This window comes from Helicoverpa zea, chromosome 7, assembly GCF_022581195.2.
Source record: "Helicoverpa zea isolate HzStark_Cry1AcR chromosome 7, ilHelZeax1.1, whole genome shotgun sequence".
Classification (NCBI taxonomy): Eukaryota; Metazoa; Arthropoda; class Insecta; order Lepidoptera; family Noctuidae; genus Helicoverpa; species Helicoverpa zea.
In genome coordinates, this window is record NC_061458.1 from 2,226,487 (window position 1) to 2,244,366 (window position 17,880).

The 17,880-nt window shown below is 37.1% G+C and overlaps 2 protein-coding genes across 3 annotated transcripts in view; both read right to left on the reverse strand.

The window, feature by feature from the left end:
- LOC124632174 (myosin heavy chain 95F) overlaps positions 1 to 15,425 on the reverse strand; it is a 52,135-nt gene extending 36,710 nt beyond the window's left edge. Inside the window, exon 1 of one of the 2 annotated variants that reach the window (XM_047166886.1) lies at positions 15,211 to 15,425. The gene's annotated coding sequence lies outside the window, so the exon portion shown is untranslated. The remainder of the gene's footprint in view (positions 1 to 15,210) is intronic. The other variant, XM_047166888.1, reaches the window with a different exon arrangement.
- Positions 11,576 to 12,272, reverse strand: LOC124632175 (myophilin-like). The gene has a single exon (XM_047166889.1). The coding sequence runs from the start codon at positions 12,195 to 12,197 to the stop codon at positions 11,634 to 11,636; it is 564 nt and encodes a 187-aa protein (XP_047022845.1). The 5' UTR covers positions 12,198 to 12,272; the 3' UTR covers positions 11,576 to 11,633.
- Positions 15,426 to 17,880: the final 2,455 nt, after the last annotated feature.

A 17,880-nucleotide genomic window follows, 5' to 3' on the forward strand; every position in this document is an offset into this window, starting at 1 on the left:
ACTAACCCTGCTCTAGCGACTCCACTCTGGACGGCCAAGCCAAGCCAGAGGCGTGAGACCTACCCCCGTCATGGTTCACTCCGACCGGCTGGAGATGGGGGACAGTATACTCTCCCTGGAGAACTCAGTATATATAGCCCCGCAGGGTCGCTACTCCCCGTCATCAGCCTCAGATGTCCTGCGGTGCTTATATCTCATTATTATTGTCGTTATTATCTCAAGAGCCTTTGTCCCAATTATGTTAGGGTCGACTTCCAGTCACGATGCAACTGAGTACCAGTGTTTTACAAGGAGCGACTGCCTATCTGACCTCCACAACCCGGTTACCCGCTCAACCCAACACCCCTTGGTAAAACTGGTCAGACTTACTGGCTTCTGACTACCCATAACCACTGCCAAGAATGTTCAATGACAGCCGGAACCTACAGTTTAATATCCACTCCAAATAACGGTCATTGGTATCCAAAATATACGTAGAAAGTACATACGAACTTAGAAAAGTTGCATTGGCAGGCACTTGCCAGACCTGGAATCAAAGACGCACGCTCATACTTGAGAGATTGGTTCTCTACCCACTAAACCACCACGACTGCCACTAAGTCATCACGACTTTGTCATCTCAGTAACATTTAATGTTTTTCACACAACTTAAATGCGGACTAATTAGAATCACTACTTTTATCCCTATGGTCACGTCTATTGCGGTTCATTTCTCAGCGTTTTGTTTAGTCTGCTGTGCTTTTGCGGTTGAAGTACAAAAAATAAATATATGGAACGTTTCTAATGGTTATGCGTATTCCGTTGTTTTCAAGTCAACGGGCCCTTAAAATTCAATATCAGACGATTCAGATCTTTGATTTTGCTGACCCCGTAGTCGCTGGCATAAGGGACAGGATCCGCGTACGAAGTCGCGGGCAGAAGCTAGTCTGGCATAAATACAGTTTTGGGAAGTGCTTGTGAAAGGAGTAAATTGCTTGAAAAGTGTTCAAAACAATCGAATGTTTCGCACGCCAGGTTTCGAAACCACAATCTCGGTTGAAACAAAGCGCGTTGATAATGTGGTGTACAAACAAAAATAAGCAAACAGACATATTGTACTGAGCACAGGAATTTTGTTGGCAAATCCGACCGTCTACTAGAATTTTAGAGATGGTTTATCAATAGACGATTTCCCAGAAGATGTCAAGAACAATGTAAGAGTTGCAGCGTAATTGGGCATAGGTAATTGAGTGTAAAGTGATAGATGTCGTGAGCTTGACATAATGAAGATGTAGATATATGTTGATGATGACGTAGCTGATGATATTAATAAGTTTGCAGTTGCCAGAGTCCCTGACTATATTATATCAAGTAATATCTATTACTTAATTCCGGAAAAGGTCGAATTCATTGAAGTATACTTCTTTCTTACTTAAAGACCTTTCCTTATAGATTTTAAAACTTTCGGATTATCAATCATCCCATCGCAGACACAGCTGGGGCGAGTTCTAATCAACATGTTCGATTAATGTGCTCTAAATCATCCACAAGCAACATAGTATGAATTTCTGCGTTGCGTTTTGAATCTTCTTCGTAATAATTCGCACTGTTGATGTGGAAATTGTCACGGCTGGGTTCTGCCGTGACTCAGCGATGCAGAGCTAAATTGCTATTAGCCGACCTCCGGGGTCGGGTTGCGATTTGTCCGCTACTTACCTTGTGACGAAAATTGATCTGAATTACTTTTGTCAAATTCATGCTTGATGATTTGTTTTGCTTTTACCTGCACTTTGGGAACTAGTGAAATGATTCCATCTATAGTGTAAGTTGAGAATTGCTATGAGTTTCATTCATAATTCTCTGTTGTTCACTATTATCATCAACAGCCGATACACCTGAGTCATCCAGTGCATATTATATGCTTCCACTGAATCCCTCATGTTTACCAAATTAGAAAATATCTTTCAATTGAGATATTTCTCAAATAATATTGTGAGTCGAACTGCTCACCAGTCGGTCATAAAAATACTGTGTTACTTAGCTAATTACTCAATGGCTGTAACTCCATGACTCAAGAGACGTAAAACTATGTCTCCTTCAAATAAAGAGATTCAATGAAAATGAAAAATATAAGAACCAGACAGTAATTAGTTATTCTTTTATCTTATCGCAACCAAGGCTTGGAAACAATGAAATTCTTGAAGATATGAGTTTCCATACTAATCGTTGAAGCCGACGAAAGACATGTGTTTCAAATAAGATTTATGAACATGTGGCACAGTAAGTTATATAAGAAACAAGATATAAATAACGTACGAGGAAATAATAGAAAACTTTCGACATTTTAAGAGAATGCGGTGGAACAGTGAAAATCATGTTTGTTGAGATACAATCGGGCACGCGTGGTTGGAACGATGAACGCGCAGATTGTGAATAGTTCGTAAAGTTGTATTGTGTAGGTGTCAGTATTGTTGAACATCTGACTTAAAATATGCCAAGCAAACCGGACTTGTTTAACACCCACAGAGGAAAAAGATGCTAAGTGCAGATGCAATCAAAACGTATTATGTAGCTACAAGCAGAACTAACGTGCTCTGCAATTAATTGAATACAAAAGAAACGGATAAAACAGGAAAACATGTTCACGATAACAATATGAAATCATAGGTTGATAAGGTGTGACGTAATTCGTCGTCACTAGGTAAACTTTAGCATACACAAAGGTGTCTGGTTTAAAACTGCTGACAAGAAACCACATGCGTTATGCAGATCTATTAACACTCAGTTCAGTGATATATGGGACTAGTTTGGTAACTGGTAACGCGTTCTACACGCCAACAATTGCCATAACAGTTGTTACAAAATAAAATATAATTTTCATCACGCAAGTCTCGAGGCTCGACCACCATTTGACGTAACGCACATTAGAATAAAAAAGCAACGTGTGACTGTGAACATTAGTCACAGTGTTCCCTCAATGCCAAGGTTGGACCAGCTCCGCCAGTTTTGGTAACGTCAAAGAAACTGGTTCCACAAAGTCGGTCACAGTCGGATCTACTTTACCAACAGGCACCGGTAAATGTAACGTTCTCAGAATGTTACATTTATTTCAATCGCCGTTGAGCGCTTACTTAAAACGGTTTAGCATAATATCGGAGATTGAAAATGCAGTTTGAACGGTTCCTGTGATCGCAAGACTAAAAGCCCACACAGCCGGTATCCGAGACACTGAATTCAATTGAGATGCAAATTGCTCAGTGCATTTGCAGAATACTAATAACTGATAGTCTGAATATCAGCATCAAACTATTGGCGAAAGTTAAACTAAACTACACGAGCAAAATGTAATTTGCCTAGATGAATAAATGAAAGTAGGTTCTATAAATCACATTACGCTGCGTAAAAGCTGATCGATCTTATTCATACATGCTACATTTCACCTCATTATGTAGAAATTCCAAAAGTTTCAACGTCATTTTGTTACAATCAGAATTATGATTAGAATAATGAAAAAAAACTTGTTCACAGGTAAGCAAGGGTTGTTGGAACGATACAAACGGGCTGGTAACTATAGTGAAGCAGGTTGCGAATAAAAATGAAATGCATAATTACGACAGTGCGGACGTATTCGAGATACGTGGACTGATACACATAAACAAACCAGTCCGCTGGCGGCACGGAACGGATTTAGTATTTCCGCTTGCAATTTTTAATGACAGCTTATTCCTCTGGCGAAGTAGTAATTTATGTAATGAATCTGAAGCTTAGGTGCGATTGAAAACAGGATTGAAAATGTTGAAGACCACATTAAGTTCAAAGGCTCGAGGCAAGTAGCTACAGCTTAAATAACTGCACAAGTATCGCAACTATCTATTTAGAATACCTGACTACGAAATACCATCCTCTGTGCGTCTCCCTGCCTCTGATGCTATCAGATTATTCAAGGTTTTCTGACTAGGGCTGTGCATTCAACGTTTGGATGAATATTCTGTAACATTCTTAACGGTAAATTAACTCTAGTTGTTTTGTTAATTGGAATGAATATTGTATGAAAAACACACCCGTGTAATGGCACATTTGTTCAGTACTCTTCGTAAAATTAACAAATTCTTACTTATCAATAAGTCATGGTTATTAGGTACAGCCAATAGCCGAGCACTAATGATGCGGGCTCTTTGTACAACCCACGAGGTGTAAACCTAGGTACGATTTCTGAATTCTTGGCTAAAAGCAGTTGCAATCTTTAAGTATGAGACCCGTTACAAAATGATTATATTGTAATGACACATAATGCTCCAATTAAAATAATATTAACACTAACTGTACTGAGCGTTCTTTATGTGATGGCTGATGATGAAACTAATGTGGATCTAGTTTGCGACATCTTTATAAAATGTGAAGGTTTTGATCTAACATGATTCACTGTTTAAGAATAAGGTATGTTATGCATAGGAACCGGTTACTGGCTGATTAATTAAAGATACACTTGTTTAAGCTAACGAAGCTCAAAATGCTGCAAGCATACAATTTTTTAAAATTCAATTTATACATACTCATTCCTAAAAGGTGTGACCACAGATGTTTGATTAGACGTATACGATTCCCATCAGAAACAACCGTTACTGACAACCGCGGTGGCTAGAATTAAATTGCAATTTAAAAATAATGACTTCTTCGTAGATCTTGGTGTAAAAGAAAAACATGGAATGCATCTGAGGTTGCCACTTGTCATTAGACATGATGTTACAAAACCAGGGATCTGGGAACCAGGGATCAGGGATCCAGGGAAGGACATTTGCAATGCCATAAAACAACAATATCGAGATAAAATATCTCAGGACAGGTAACAGATACAAATCACATGTATGAAGAGAACTTTGAGAATGCTTTTTATCAGACCCAGATCTACATAGCCATTAACGCATGCTATTAAAACTAACGACCATACGGTATCGAAGGCAATTGCCAATTACAAATGTCACCACCAATGAGGTCAAGCTGTATCAATGCGGTGCAGGTTAACGAATAAATCAGCTTGGGGCGGGTACAGGGCCATATCAATTGATACCCGACTCCCCTAGCTGAAATGACGTGCACGAATGACGGAAAACTGAATGGCGCAGTGGAATATAAATTAACTGGGGGGACGTTCTTGGATGCAGATATAGTATTCATGATTGCACCAGTTCAAAGAAATAAAATCTGAACAAAAAACCGGCCAAGTGCGAGTCGGACTCGTGCACGAAGGGTTCCGTAAATTACAGTTAAATCAACCTATCTCAAAAACTATAAGAGATACTTTGATCAAACCAAAAATCGTTGAAAGAGTTAATTAGCATGCATCACCTCTATTTTTTTTAGAATTTTATACCCCGTAGTTATAAAAATAGAGGGGGGGGGACATACTTTTTACGACTTTGAGAGCTGATATCTCAAAAACCGTTCACTTTAAGAAAAATGTTTTTTAGAAAACTTTATATCATTTTAAAAGACCTTTCCATTGATACCCCACACGGGTATGTACATCGAAAAAAAAAATTTCATCCCTCAGTTACATGTATGGGGGGCCCCACCCCCAATTCTTTTTTTTACTATTTAGTGTCATATTTTTGTAGCGGTTCATACAACACATATTCCCATCAAATTTCATCACTGTAGTACTTATAGTTTCCGAGTAAATCGGCTGTGACAGACGGACAGACGGACAGACGGACAGACGGACATGACGAAACTATAAGGGTTCCGTTTTTGCCATTTTGGCTACGGAACCCTAAAAAGGGAAGTAAAGCACAAAAAGAATACGCAAACATAAAACTGAAGACATTGCATAACTGTATCATGATACAACAACATTACATCAAAACTTGTTATAATTTAATAAATAACCAAAACAAAGGAAACTAGGTGAGTGTCTCGGTACGCTACGTATAGTCGCATTATCCGCTTTACATTAGTCGTATACGTGTGGGATGGAAGTAGTACAACACTGCAATTCTTGGTGACGTAACGCAAATTAATTACTCGAATCACGCCAAATCTCAGCTGTTCTGCACGCTACGGTGATTTTAAAAATAGGAAACTGTAACACTGCTCTACAAGAAATTCTTTGCCGCTAAGATTTATGAAATACCTGACAAAAACAAAATTCACGAGATAGATTGGACAATTTTACACGCTAACATGAACAACTTCCTGGTTATTGAAACTGCTGAACTGGCAACGGAACGATTAGCGCAATTGCACGCAAATATAGTAAGAGGCTCGATATAAAAGTAATTAGGTGCATTGGTACAGAGTTGCCATTGCGATGGCAAAACGGATATCATCCCGTTAGTGCCAGATAATCTGGTCGACCGGTCCGATACGGTAACGGTAAAAGAGCCTTCGGACAAGAAGGCAAGCTGACCCGCTGTAGCGTAACGTACAGAAGCCTTGCAAGACCGATCGATATCATATAACGTGGGAATGCTGAATCGTTTGGAGATGTTGAAATAACAAATTTAACGAAAACTGATAATTCTGCAGCTATTCTGCTTAAAAACAAACACTTTCTAAATATTAAGGTCGTTACTATCGAAGATTTGTAAGCTGATGTTGCTAAATCATCGTTCCGAAGTGGCGACAGCCTCGCTAGAGTATTTTATGAGCTGTTTTCAAAGGCTTTCACTACTGATAAGTATCATAAAATAATATTCATGCATGTATGAAATGGAAAGCAATGAGTAAACGATTTTTTAATAGACTCCTGGTTTAACCTCACTTTCAAGCTATTGTGTTTAAGCTTTGCATCAAAATTTTTATTAACGACGCATATTATGCGGATGACGTGAAAGACAGATTCTACTTCATAATACAACTATGAATTGAAAATAACATGTTTTTATCTTGCCATAGAAATACTTCGTTTTAATTTATCATTTCAGACATCAAGACAGTCTGTTAGCCTCTTGTATTGTATGTTTAGGTCAAGCATACTTAACGTTGAATTTTGGGATGCAGTTTGGGTTTTAACGCTAACAAACAATACTTTCTCCTGTACTTTTATGTTGATTAGTCATTGTGGGTCCAAAACAAAGCCCACGTGCGTGATTTCCTCACTCTGTTACTCTTGGGAATTAGTAGGTGGTGTCCTTTTCGGATATCCGTATTTCCGCTATCACCGGCGCGTGACCAAACCTTCCGTTGTGGGGTGCTGACAACAGCGTGACGACCAGTCGCATCGTGCTAATGACTGTGACGTCATAGCATTAACTATGTTGTTAATGTTGTGAATATGCTAAGTTGCCACAATACTGCTGGTTATTATTTTTAATGATGATTCATTAGGTATCAAGTTCAGAGTCGCAATTTCGCAGTACTACATGAGATATTAAAGAGCTAGTCCAAACCTTTGCAGGTAGTCAAAATGCATTAGTGATAATAATCATACTTAACAATACACTAAATAAGTCAACCTGCAAACCATGAATGGAGAAAAACCTGATAATGGCAAAAAGACAAAATCGTGCCAGAATGGATATTTTATCTAAATGAGACTTTAAGAAGAACGACGTTGAAAATAAATGAAGCCCTTTTAGTACGGAGGTACTGACACTCGACACTCAATTAGGTACCAATTGGTACCGAAAGATTATCTTTCAAGATGTCGGTTGCTTTTCACTACACCTACTCAAAGGATTCCATTTCCAACGAATTCCAGTAATAACCATTAAGTTGTAAGAAATTATCGATAAACACCACATTTTATCTCTAAAATGTCCTTCATAGCGGTTGCATAGCCTTAGTAATCTAGAAATGCTGTACAGGAAATTAGGAGTTATTCTTTTACCTTTAAGAATGATATTGGTCTGTTTTGTAATAATTGCAGTCTTAGTTCGCGACCTGCAGTATTAATATTGTTCTATGAGGCCGGCGGATATAGCGACACGATTACGTAAACTGTTCTCAATAGGAGTTCAAAAACATAGTTTATCATTACTAGGGTGGAGCTGGGAGGTCGTGCTTAGCAACGGCTGCGGTTGCAAAAGTTATATCGATATGATGACGTCACTAAATAGCAAGGTAGCAAATGGGGTACCATTTCCCCTCGACATTTCGCTAAAAGGTGAAACGGCCGTACTTTATTATGACCATCAGAATATATTCCCCTTCCAGCAGGTTTATTCCAATCCTAACTTACGTAATTGCTGATTTAATCAGAAATTAGATAAGATAATAATATGGTTGTTTCCAAATGAAATTGGAATTTCTATTATCGTTTATAACTATTGTTTTGTTAAATAATGAGTGCATTCTTCAATGACTGGATCACTAAATACCCGACTCCGTTTATGAATTAGGGATTGCCAAATTAATATAGAATAGGTGGTATTTCACTAAGTCAACCTTAACTTCTATCAATTAAGGTTAAAGAACGTCTGCCCTGAAACTGATTATTTTCCTTAGTCTGTGTAAGGTGACTTTCAGCTTCGATATCATCTCAGTATTTTTTATTGCTTTTGCATTGCATGTTTGTATCCATACTTGCTCGTAGCGTCCACTTACGGCTTTATGCGTAGGTACTTTAGCAATGATCAGATGGAAGTTACTATCTTAAACATTCTAAATTATCCTACTAATATTATAAACGTGAAAGTTTGTATGTATGGATGTATGGATGTTTGTTACTCTTTCACGCAAAAACTACTGAATGGATTTTAATGAAAGGACAATGCCAGGGTGTGGGCTCAAAGTTTGCCCAGCAGTGGGAGTAGTTTCAGCTGGTTCCATAGTGCACTCTGAACACGAAATCCAAATATTTTTGAAATCGGTCCCAGAGGTCCCGAGAAAAACCGGTTCAAATGGTCTCCATAGATAGTCACTTAACAAAGCCTGAGCCATTTGCCCAGTAGTGAAAGTGGTGGAAATTCGTTCTTTACTGCACTGTTAACACGAAATCCAAATATTTTTGAAATCGGTCCCAGAGGTCCCGAGAAAAACCGGTTCAAATGTTAAACTTGATCAGTCACTTTATAAAGTCCAAGCCATTTGCCCAGTAGTGGGAATGGTTAGAATAGGTTCTTTACTTCACTCTTAAGACGGAATCCAAATATTTTTGAAATCGGTCCCAGAGGTCCCGAGAAAAACCGGTTCAAATGTTAAACTTGAACAGTCACTTTATAAAGCCCAAGCCATTTGCCCAGTAGTGGGAATGGTTAGAATAGGTTCTTTACTTCACTCTTAAGACGGAATCCAAATATTTTTGAAATCGGTCCCAGAGGTCCCGAGAAAACCCGGTTCTAATGTCCAACTTGAACAGTCAGTTTATGAAGCCCAAGCCATTTGCCCAGTAGTGGAAATTGTTAAAATAGGTTCCATAGTGCACTCTGAACACGAAATCCAAATATTTTTGAAGTCGGTCCCAGAGGTCCCGAGAAAAACCGGTTCAAATATTCTCCATAGATAGTCACTTAACAAAGCCTGAGCCATTTGCCCAGTAGTGAAAGTGGTCGAAATAGGTTCTTTGCTGCACTGTTAACACGAAATCCAAATATTTTGGAAATCGGTCCCAGAGGTCCCGAGAAAAACCGGTTCAAATGTTAAACTTGAACAGTCACTTTATAAAGCCCAAGCCATTTGCCCAGTAGTGGGAATGGTTAGAATAGGTTCTTTACTTCACTCTTAAGACGGAATCCAAATATTTTTGAAATCGGTCCCAGAGGTCCCGAGAAAAACCAGTTCTAATGTTAGCCAGACATTGTTAGCAAGCCATTTTAAGCAGCCACAAACCTAACAACCTCTTTTCTTGATAGATAGAGATATATATATCAGATAGATAGTGGTTTCACTGTTAACAGGATAAAAAAAAAAAAAAACAGAAATAGTCGTTTAAAGGTAATTGTTGTTTCTCTTGCTTTTCAGTCTCTATCTACCACAATCAGTCCTAAGTTCGAGTAGCGTCATGCAATTAATATCCTTAATGGCAATGGAAAAATCTTATCAAGACGAATAAAATAAGCTCAAACACGAGGTAGTAAATAGATACCGTTGAGGAGTTCCCTCGTCTCACTGTCGTCTCCATCGTCAGGTCAGGTCTTAACCTCCACAGTTTTGTGGTGTCGGAGACATATACCCGATTGACAAGTTTTTATTCGATATGTGCTTACAATTTCCGAGAGTTCCATAATGTTTTAAGGTTTCTATCACCAGACCCTGGACCCTGGAACTATTTGGAAAGTAAATCCTTTTAAACAATAAAATGATTGTTTAAATCGGTTGGTAAACGACGGAGTTATGCACGTACTTACGTAAAAAGAATACAAACGAACTGAGAAACTCCTCCATTTTTTGAAGTCGGTAAAAAAAAATCTCGTTCAATACCTCGTATTTGTCGATTAATATTATAATGCATTTCAATTAAGGTAATAAAAGTGGAATAGTTAAGAGTTCGTAAGCATATTTTTCGTAGTATTGAATAAGAGTCAAACCAGTTTTTCTCAGCACTCCTGGGATAGATTTCGAAATATTTCGGTCTGGGACCTATTATAAGCCTATGGAACATAATACACTATGCAGTTACTGTGGGCAACTCTTGAGCCCAACTTCCATACAAAGAATAGCATTGTCCTTTACAATAATATAGCTTATACATCAGAATAACACATAGGCTATAATTTGTAAACAGACGAAGTCGCGGGCACCAGCTAGTATTTATATAATTATGTATTCTTTTATATTTTCAAGGATAAGCACAAGCACTAGATGCATTGTCTAATTGCCTTGGGAATCTGAACAATTATGTCACCTGGCAACTCGTGTGAATGTCGTGCGTAGATTAAGTTAATTCTTTTATCTTTATTTTTATGTCCAGTTCCTTGTAATGTTTTAAATACGTGAACATTTCAGCTAAGAGTGACGGACGAGGTGTATCATTAATTTCTGGATAATCAGGTGACATCATATATTTTATTATCAGCTGTTCAAGTGAATAATAAATTGTTCTGGTTACAAATGAGTGTTCATGATTTTTATTATTTCGATATTTATTTTCATATGTGTATATGACAAGAAATATCATATATGTGTATATGTATCATACTGTGTGTTTTCAGAACTGCACCCAATAAAAGAGACGGTGAAAAGGTGAATTTAGACATTCTCGTGTGAATATCGTATAAACCTTCGTGGCTAGCATGCTGATTTTCCTTAGATAGTGTTATCTATAGACAGACTAGCCATAACTGTGTTATCTTCAACAATGTTTTAAGTACCTGCAATAGGCAATGCAGTGATAGGTATGCGCCAGCTGATAATTTATAATCTGGCTTTTAAAGCCTGTGGTCAAGTTAGATAATAATTAGAAATGCTCTTTCAAAATTCCAGAAATACGTATTGGGTAACATAAATACCTAATAGAAATGTGGAAAGAAATAAAATATAATGGAGGATTAAGTATAAAACCAATTGAATATATGACCACTTGCAAGTAATAAATCTACAACAAAATACTTCAATTTATTGCAGTATTGTAAAATATGTGTTATCTAATCTGTGATTACCTACATTACCTGAGGACTTTAAAGAACCACACCTTGATTTACTAAATGAAAGGCGACCATTAAAAAAATACAAAATTATTTATTAGATTTTAATCATAAATTAGGTACATTAGTGTTTTACATCTGTCGCCTGGTGCCGAACGAGATACCGGACTGCTGGCCCTTGTTCGTGCCATATTGGAGAGAGATGACGTTCTGTCCAGCCTTCAGCTGCTCTTCACTGAACTCACGCACGTTCTTGTCAGCCTCTTTAGGCCCAATGGACGGCTTACCGAAGTTACCGGCTTTACGGCCCAAGGATTGCAGGCACACGACGACAGAGTAAAGATTCTGCTTCTCCCACAAATCAATAGTCTGGAAAGTCTCCTGAGGTGGCACGCCGAGCTTCTTCACGGCTTCCAGGAAAGCATTGATGTTCTCCATACACTTGAACGCCATGGTGGACTGGTTAACCTTCTTCACTGATCCCTCCTCGAGAGAATTGACGAGTTTGCAAAGGAGAGTTCCATCTTTCAAGACCGCGTACAGATTTTCGGCACTTCCGTCAGTGTTAGCAGGTTCACCGGTGAGCAGTTTGATCCACTCGAGGGTCTCGTGGGCGATGTCATCGTTGTATTTGCTGTTGATCCTGGCCTGCGCCTCGGCGTTGATGCCAGCCTTGCCCGCACGATAGTCGCCCATGTTGGATGTTCACTAGTGTACTGACACGTAGCCACTGAACTCCTTATGATAAGCGTCCTTACAATATCAGCTTGACGATATGTTTGATAGCGATTATCGCTGTTCTACGAACGTGTATTGGAGTTTATCACACCTACGCTATTATCTTGTGGCATAAATGGTTTATAATTATGATGGTATTTTGTTCTGCAGATATTACCTGTACCGAATGTTAGTACTTCGGCTTCGTGCAATACACTTGTTACGCACTTCCTTTCTAAGATATCTTATTCATTTAAAAATGTATGCATATGTGTTGAGCCAATAGAATATTTATAGATACGAAGGTAGGTACGCCTATAGTTTTGGCACTCCGGAAAGACAAAATTATGGAGATTAGGAACCTCCCGATGACGTCTAAAACTTACGTCTGCAATTTTATATCTGGTAGATATGGCTATACAATAATAATAATATGGTGACTTTCACTAGTTTGGGAGGAAATGCTAATCAACAATATTTGTTAGAAGCCTCTAGAATATTAGTTACCTTCTGATTGGTCATTGTTATTTTGCTGATAAGTTGTGAGTTGGCGAATGTGGTTAGATTTATCAAAAGATAGTCTTTTTGTAAAGACATAACATTATGTAGAAATATTTGATTTATAAAATGTTGTGTCTGAAGTCGTAAGATTATCAATACTGGCCAAGATATTTATATTTGGTCTCGTATTTAAATATATTTGGAGCAAATGCCGATCGTCGCAAAATTCTAATAATGATGTAAAAAAAGAGAGATTTAGCATATTTTAGTGGTTGCGTAGAAAAGTTTGGCTAATTAATTAGTCATATCATTAACTTTTAAAATATGTGTTTCCGATCCTACAGACTTTTTTTTATTTCAAGTAGATGAAGCAATGAGGCCTCATATTTCCAAATTCCTTACTCAACTCTACCAGAGTAGCAATGGCTCAATCAGAGCAATACTTAGAAGTTATGAGCAACATTATCAAATTATAGTTTTCCCCAATTTTGTTACAAAGTTGCAAAACTAGCCTTGTTAGAGGCCCAGATGTGCCAATTTTTATTGTGTTTTATTGTTATACACAAAACAATGGCGCGCCGGTTGATTGTTCCAAACAAAGGCTTGCTATCACTATACTCGAAAATGATAAAAATCAATGATAAGATCTTAAAAACATATTTAAATACTGAACACAGATAAAGATGCAGCCTATATCCTATTGCTATCAAAATAATTAAGGTTTGATGATGTCATTGTAAAATATATAATATATTTTTTTATTTTATTGTTAAGTATGTAGGTACATATATAAAAAATCTCATTTTTTAAATAGTAATCTGCGTGTATTAATTAAAAGTATTAGAATCAGCGTTTGCATCAAAACTTCCATTAAGATAGGATATCTTATTTGATCTGAAAAGATTACCTCATTTAAAAATACATCCTTCTACGAAGTTCCCATTTAAATTAAGTGTTTTAAATTAAGAAGTATACAAACAGGCTTATTAAAAACAAAAAAAGGAATTGAGCAACTCTTCCTTTTTGGGAAGTCAGTTGAAAATAATTGTTCTTATAGTAAAAACCAACAATACTCAAATATTTTAGATAGCAGTTAGTACATAGTTATAGAGTTCAGTATAAGTAAGGAAATAAAGAAGTTCAGGAATTGGCACTTCTTTTTCTTCTTCTTTCGTGTCAATGACATGTCTTATAGTGAGATTACACTTTGTCAGCAGAATATGTCACCACAGCGAGAGCACGACATTGGCACTCAATAGGCATAAAAGGAAGGAAGGACAGTCAAGAGCTAGCTTCATCATCAGCCTATAGCAGTCCACTGCTGGACATAGGCCTCTCCAAGTGCACGCCACTGAGATTGATTTTCGGCTGCTCGCATCCAGCTCCTGCCAGCCGTCTTGAGCAAGTCATCACTCCACCGTGCCTGAGGACGTCCTACACTACGTTTACCGAGGTGTGGTCTCCACTCTAGAACTCGTTTACCCCAACGGTTATCGGTTCTTCGGCTAATATGGCCAGCCCACTGCCACTTCAGCTTGCTGATTCGGTGGGCTATGTCGATGACTTTGGTTCTCTGACGGATTACCTCATTTCTGATGCGAAGAGCTAGCTTATTAAAGAAGAATATGTTTAGTTATGTACACTACACTTTGCTTGCTGTTTTAGTTATATTGATATTTGCATGGAACAAAACAAAAAAAACTATCAAAATTATTTCTGCTTATTTTTAAAACAATGTAGAATAAATAAAAAAGTTTTTAGCATGTAATAAGTATTTATTTTATTTAAAAAAGGTTTATATTCAGAATTTTCTGGCTATCAACACATCAAGGATAAATAGTAATAAATTTTATTTAAATGTAAGGTAAACAGCAGTTTTAATATGTCAGACAAGGTTCTATTAATAGAACACACACAATAACTATTACTTAAAAAAAGTTGTGAAAGCCATTTAAAATTAGGTTTTTTTTTTCATAAAGTTATACATATTAGTGGCCATAATGTTATTATTGACCATAGTCTTATGAAGTTATTGTTGATATGGAGTGTTTTCTTTTGCTTGTTTAATTTATTTTCTAGGGAACATAGTTTACCTATCTGTCATCAGGAATATGGGAATCAACTAAAAAAAGTTTAAAACATGGCTTTATTACGCCATAATTAGAAATTTATCAGTTTCCTATAAATAAAATATAAATACCAAATGACACGCTAATTGCGTAGGTGAACAAACATTGAGGTGATCAAAGAGATAGGTACAAACTCGGATCAAAGGGTACAAATTAAAAACAAAGCACTATCGACAAACTTTGCTTATTTTTTCACCCACCTGCATTCCAACTAGATTCTCTCAAGATTTCTGACTAAACAGTACAAAAACTACTATCGAGCAATAAATTCGTGATAAGATTAGACCGGAATCAAACAATACATCGGCCAGGTAAAACATACGTAGTCGAAAAACTTAAAACTTTCAGTAATATAAACTTACCAAAACTTTGTGAAGATGAAGTTACAACACTTTTCACAGTAATGTAACAATTAATAAATAATATCCATTGTATATTTCACAAGGCACTTCACATCCACTAGTCGAACTTATTTTATTACAACCGGCCGCGTCACGAGATTTTGTTAACAGCGCAAGACTGCGAGCGAAACAAAAAGTTGCTACGCTACCTTTTCCGTTCGATGCCGTTCGGAAACCACTCTCCGGTGTTCCCCTCCACGTGACAATGACGTTTGCGGTGAGTGCTGATTGGTTGACTCATCTTGCTAGGGATTGACGAGTCCAAACTTTAACTATCGACATACTGGGCATCGATATTTGCATCCATTGTTCAAATTGAAAAAAAAAAAAAATAATATAGCTGTTTTTTTATAACTTATATTCCTATTTAAAATTGTATGTAAAATAAAAGACGTGAAGAATTTTGAGACACAATAAATTATGCTCATTTTACAGTAGTATTAGAGTAAACTATAAACATTTTCTTAAGTTTTGTCTGGATGTTCTATAGATGGTAAGCGTTGTAAAAGTCAAAAGTCAAAGCTTTTTAATCTGTGTACATAGGTAGGTTACAAGGTGCTGCTTGTAGAGCGTACAGATATAATTACTACCTAAAATGAGGTAAAATCTATATATAATAAGTTACTATGATTAATCATTATAATATGTTGAGTTAACACAAAAAAATCTTACTAAACCTATAATAAATCTAACTAAACTTATAATACCTCTACTAAACTTCTAATAACTCTACTAAATATATCATACTATTAAACTTATAAAAACTTTTTACAAGAAAAATAAAACCGACTCCCAAAAAAACTGAAAAGCAAAAAAAACTATTCTTAGGTGCATCGGCCTAGAAGTCAGTGTCTAATGGGATGTTCCTGAGTTTATACGCCACCGACTTCTAGGCCGATGCACCTAAGAATAGATTTTTTTTGCTTTTCAGTTTTTTTTGGGAGTCGGTTTTATTTTTTTTGTAAAAAGTATTTTATTTTTGGCTTTTCAGTGACAAGCGTAGTTGTCACTATCCGCATTTGTGAGAAGTTCTCATCAATACGAATAATATAAGCCCAAACACGAGGTAGTTTAGGTACATATTTAGTTGTCGAGTTCCCACGACCTTCTCTCGTCTCCATCATCAGGTCAGCTCCAAATCTCCACTGTTGCATAGTGTTATCAGACGTACACCTCATTGTCAAGTTTTTAACCTATGCACGCCTACAATTTTCGAAAGTTGCCCTCGATTTCTCAGGGTTTCCGTCATCAGATCCTGATCTGGTGATTATGGGATCACCTGGAAGGTATACCCTATCAAACAATAAAAATTTTGCAAATCGGTCCAGGCGTCTTCGAGTAATCGGTGAACATACATAAAAAATAAAAAATAAAAAAAAGATCCCGACAAATTGAGAACCTCCTCCTTTTTGGGAAGTCGGTTAAAAATTAGTGTCAATTTAATCGACTATTCGACGTCGATTGTCATGTTACTTCACTAGCTAGTGACATTTTCTATGACTCGAACGGTAATTGTTTTCGTTCAGAAACGTCGTAGAGTAAAATAAATTGATTCGCTAATACACCGTTAGGGCCAGGCCACAACAGTGCGTTGCGGCGTCGCATCGCAAAAACAACATTGCACAGCTATGGGATTAATATGATATGCGTCGTTGATTTTTGCGATGCGACGCCGCAACGCACTGTTGTGGCCTGGCCCTTAGATGGAGTTGTTGAACCTTTACCTAATTTTGTTTTTTTTTTTCTGTTTGGCGGGAAGTCAAATTAAATGCTGAGTTCTGTTGAAATAAAATACTTTTGTGATCTCTGTTTCTTAAAGTCTCTTTATATAAAAATATTAAAAACATCAAGGCTGTGCACTCACGAAATGAATATTACCAAGATATCTGTAGATAACTTGTTTCAGGATTTGTTCAAACCGATGTTTTGAAATGGAAGCTTCACAACAAGGGTGTGTATTAATTTGTTTTACTACTTTTACTTGACTGAATGAAATGTTTTATTTCATTGTAGCGTAAGTATATTCAGAAATAAATTATATAACACATCTAATTACCTATTCCATTATCTTCGTTACTCTCTTATACCTGGCTTATTTGTCTTTGCCCACTCAGAGACATTTAATGGTTACTTATGCCATTACTTAGTGAAGGATTTGTATGACATTCCGCCACTAAGGAGTGACTTAAGTAATCATTAAATGTCTCTGAGTGGGGAGGTAAAACTTTGAACTACAAATCTCCTCTCACACACTGAAGGAAATCGCTAGATGTAAAATCACAGATTATTTAATAGTCACTAGTAAAAAAATACCAACTAAGGTTCTCAGTTGCATTCGGTAAAGTTAGACTGAAAGCTGACCCCAACATAGCTGGAAAAGGCTGACGCAAGTCACATGACGGAGATCATGTTAGTCTGAGAAGATACCTACAGATTTTATAGGAGAAGGGAAATTTTTCAAAGCCGTAAAGGCTGATTTACATTGAGTCAGTAACTGACGTCAGTGTAGGCGCCGAAAACTGACGCGTGCTATTTACACGAAGTCAGTGTAGTGTCAGTGTTTCGTCAGTAGTACTGTACTGACTTCAAATCAATTTACACGATGGCAGTGCCGGGTCAGCACTGACTTGT

What these genes read in the sequence shown, in the direction of transcription:
- LOC124632175 (XM_047166889.1), bottom strand. Translation starts at nt 12,197, where the DNA reads ATGGGCGACTATCGTGCGGGCAAGGCTGGCATCAACGCCGAGGCGCAG.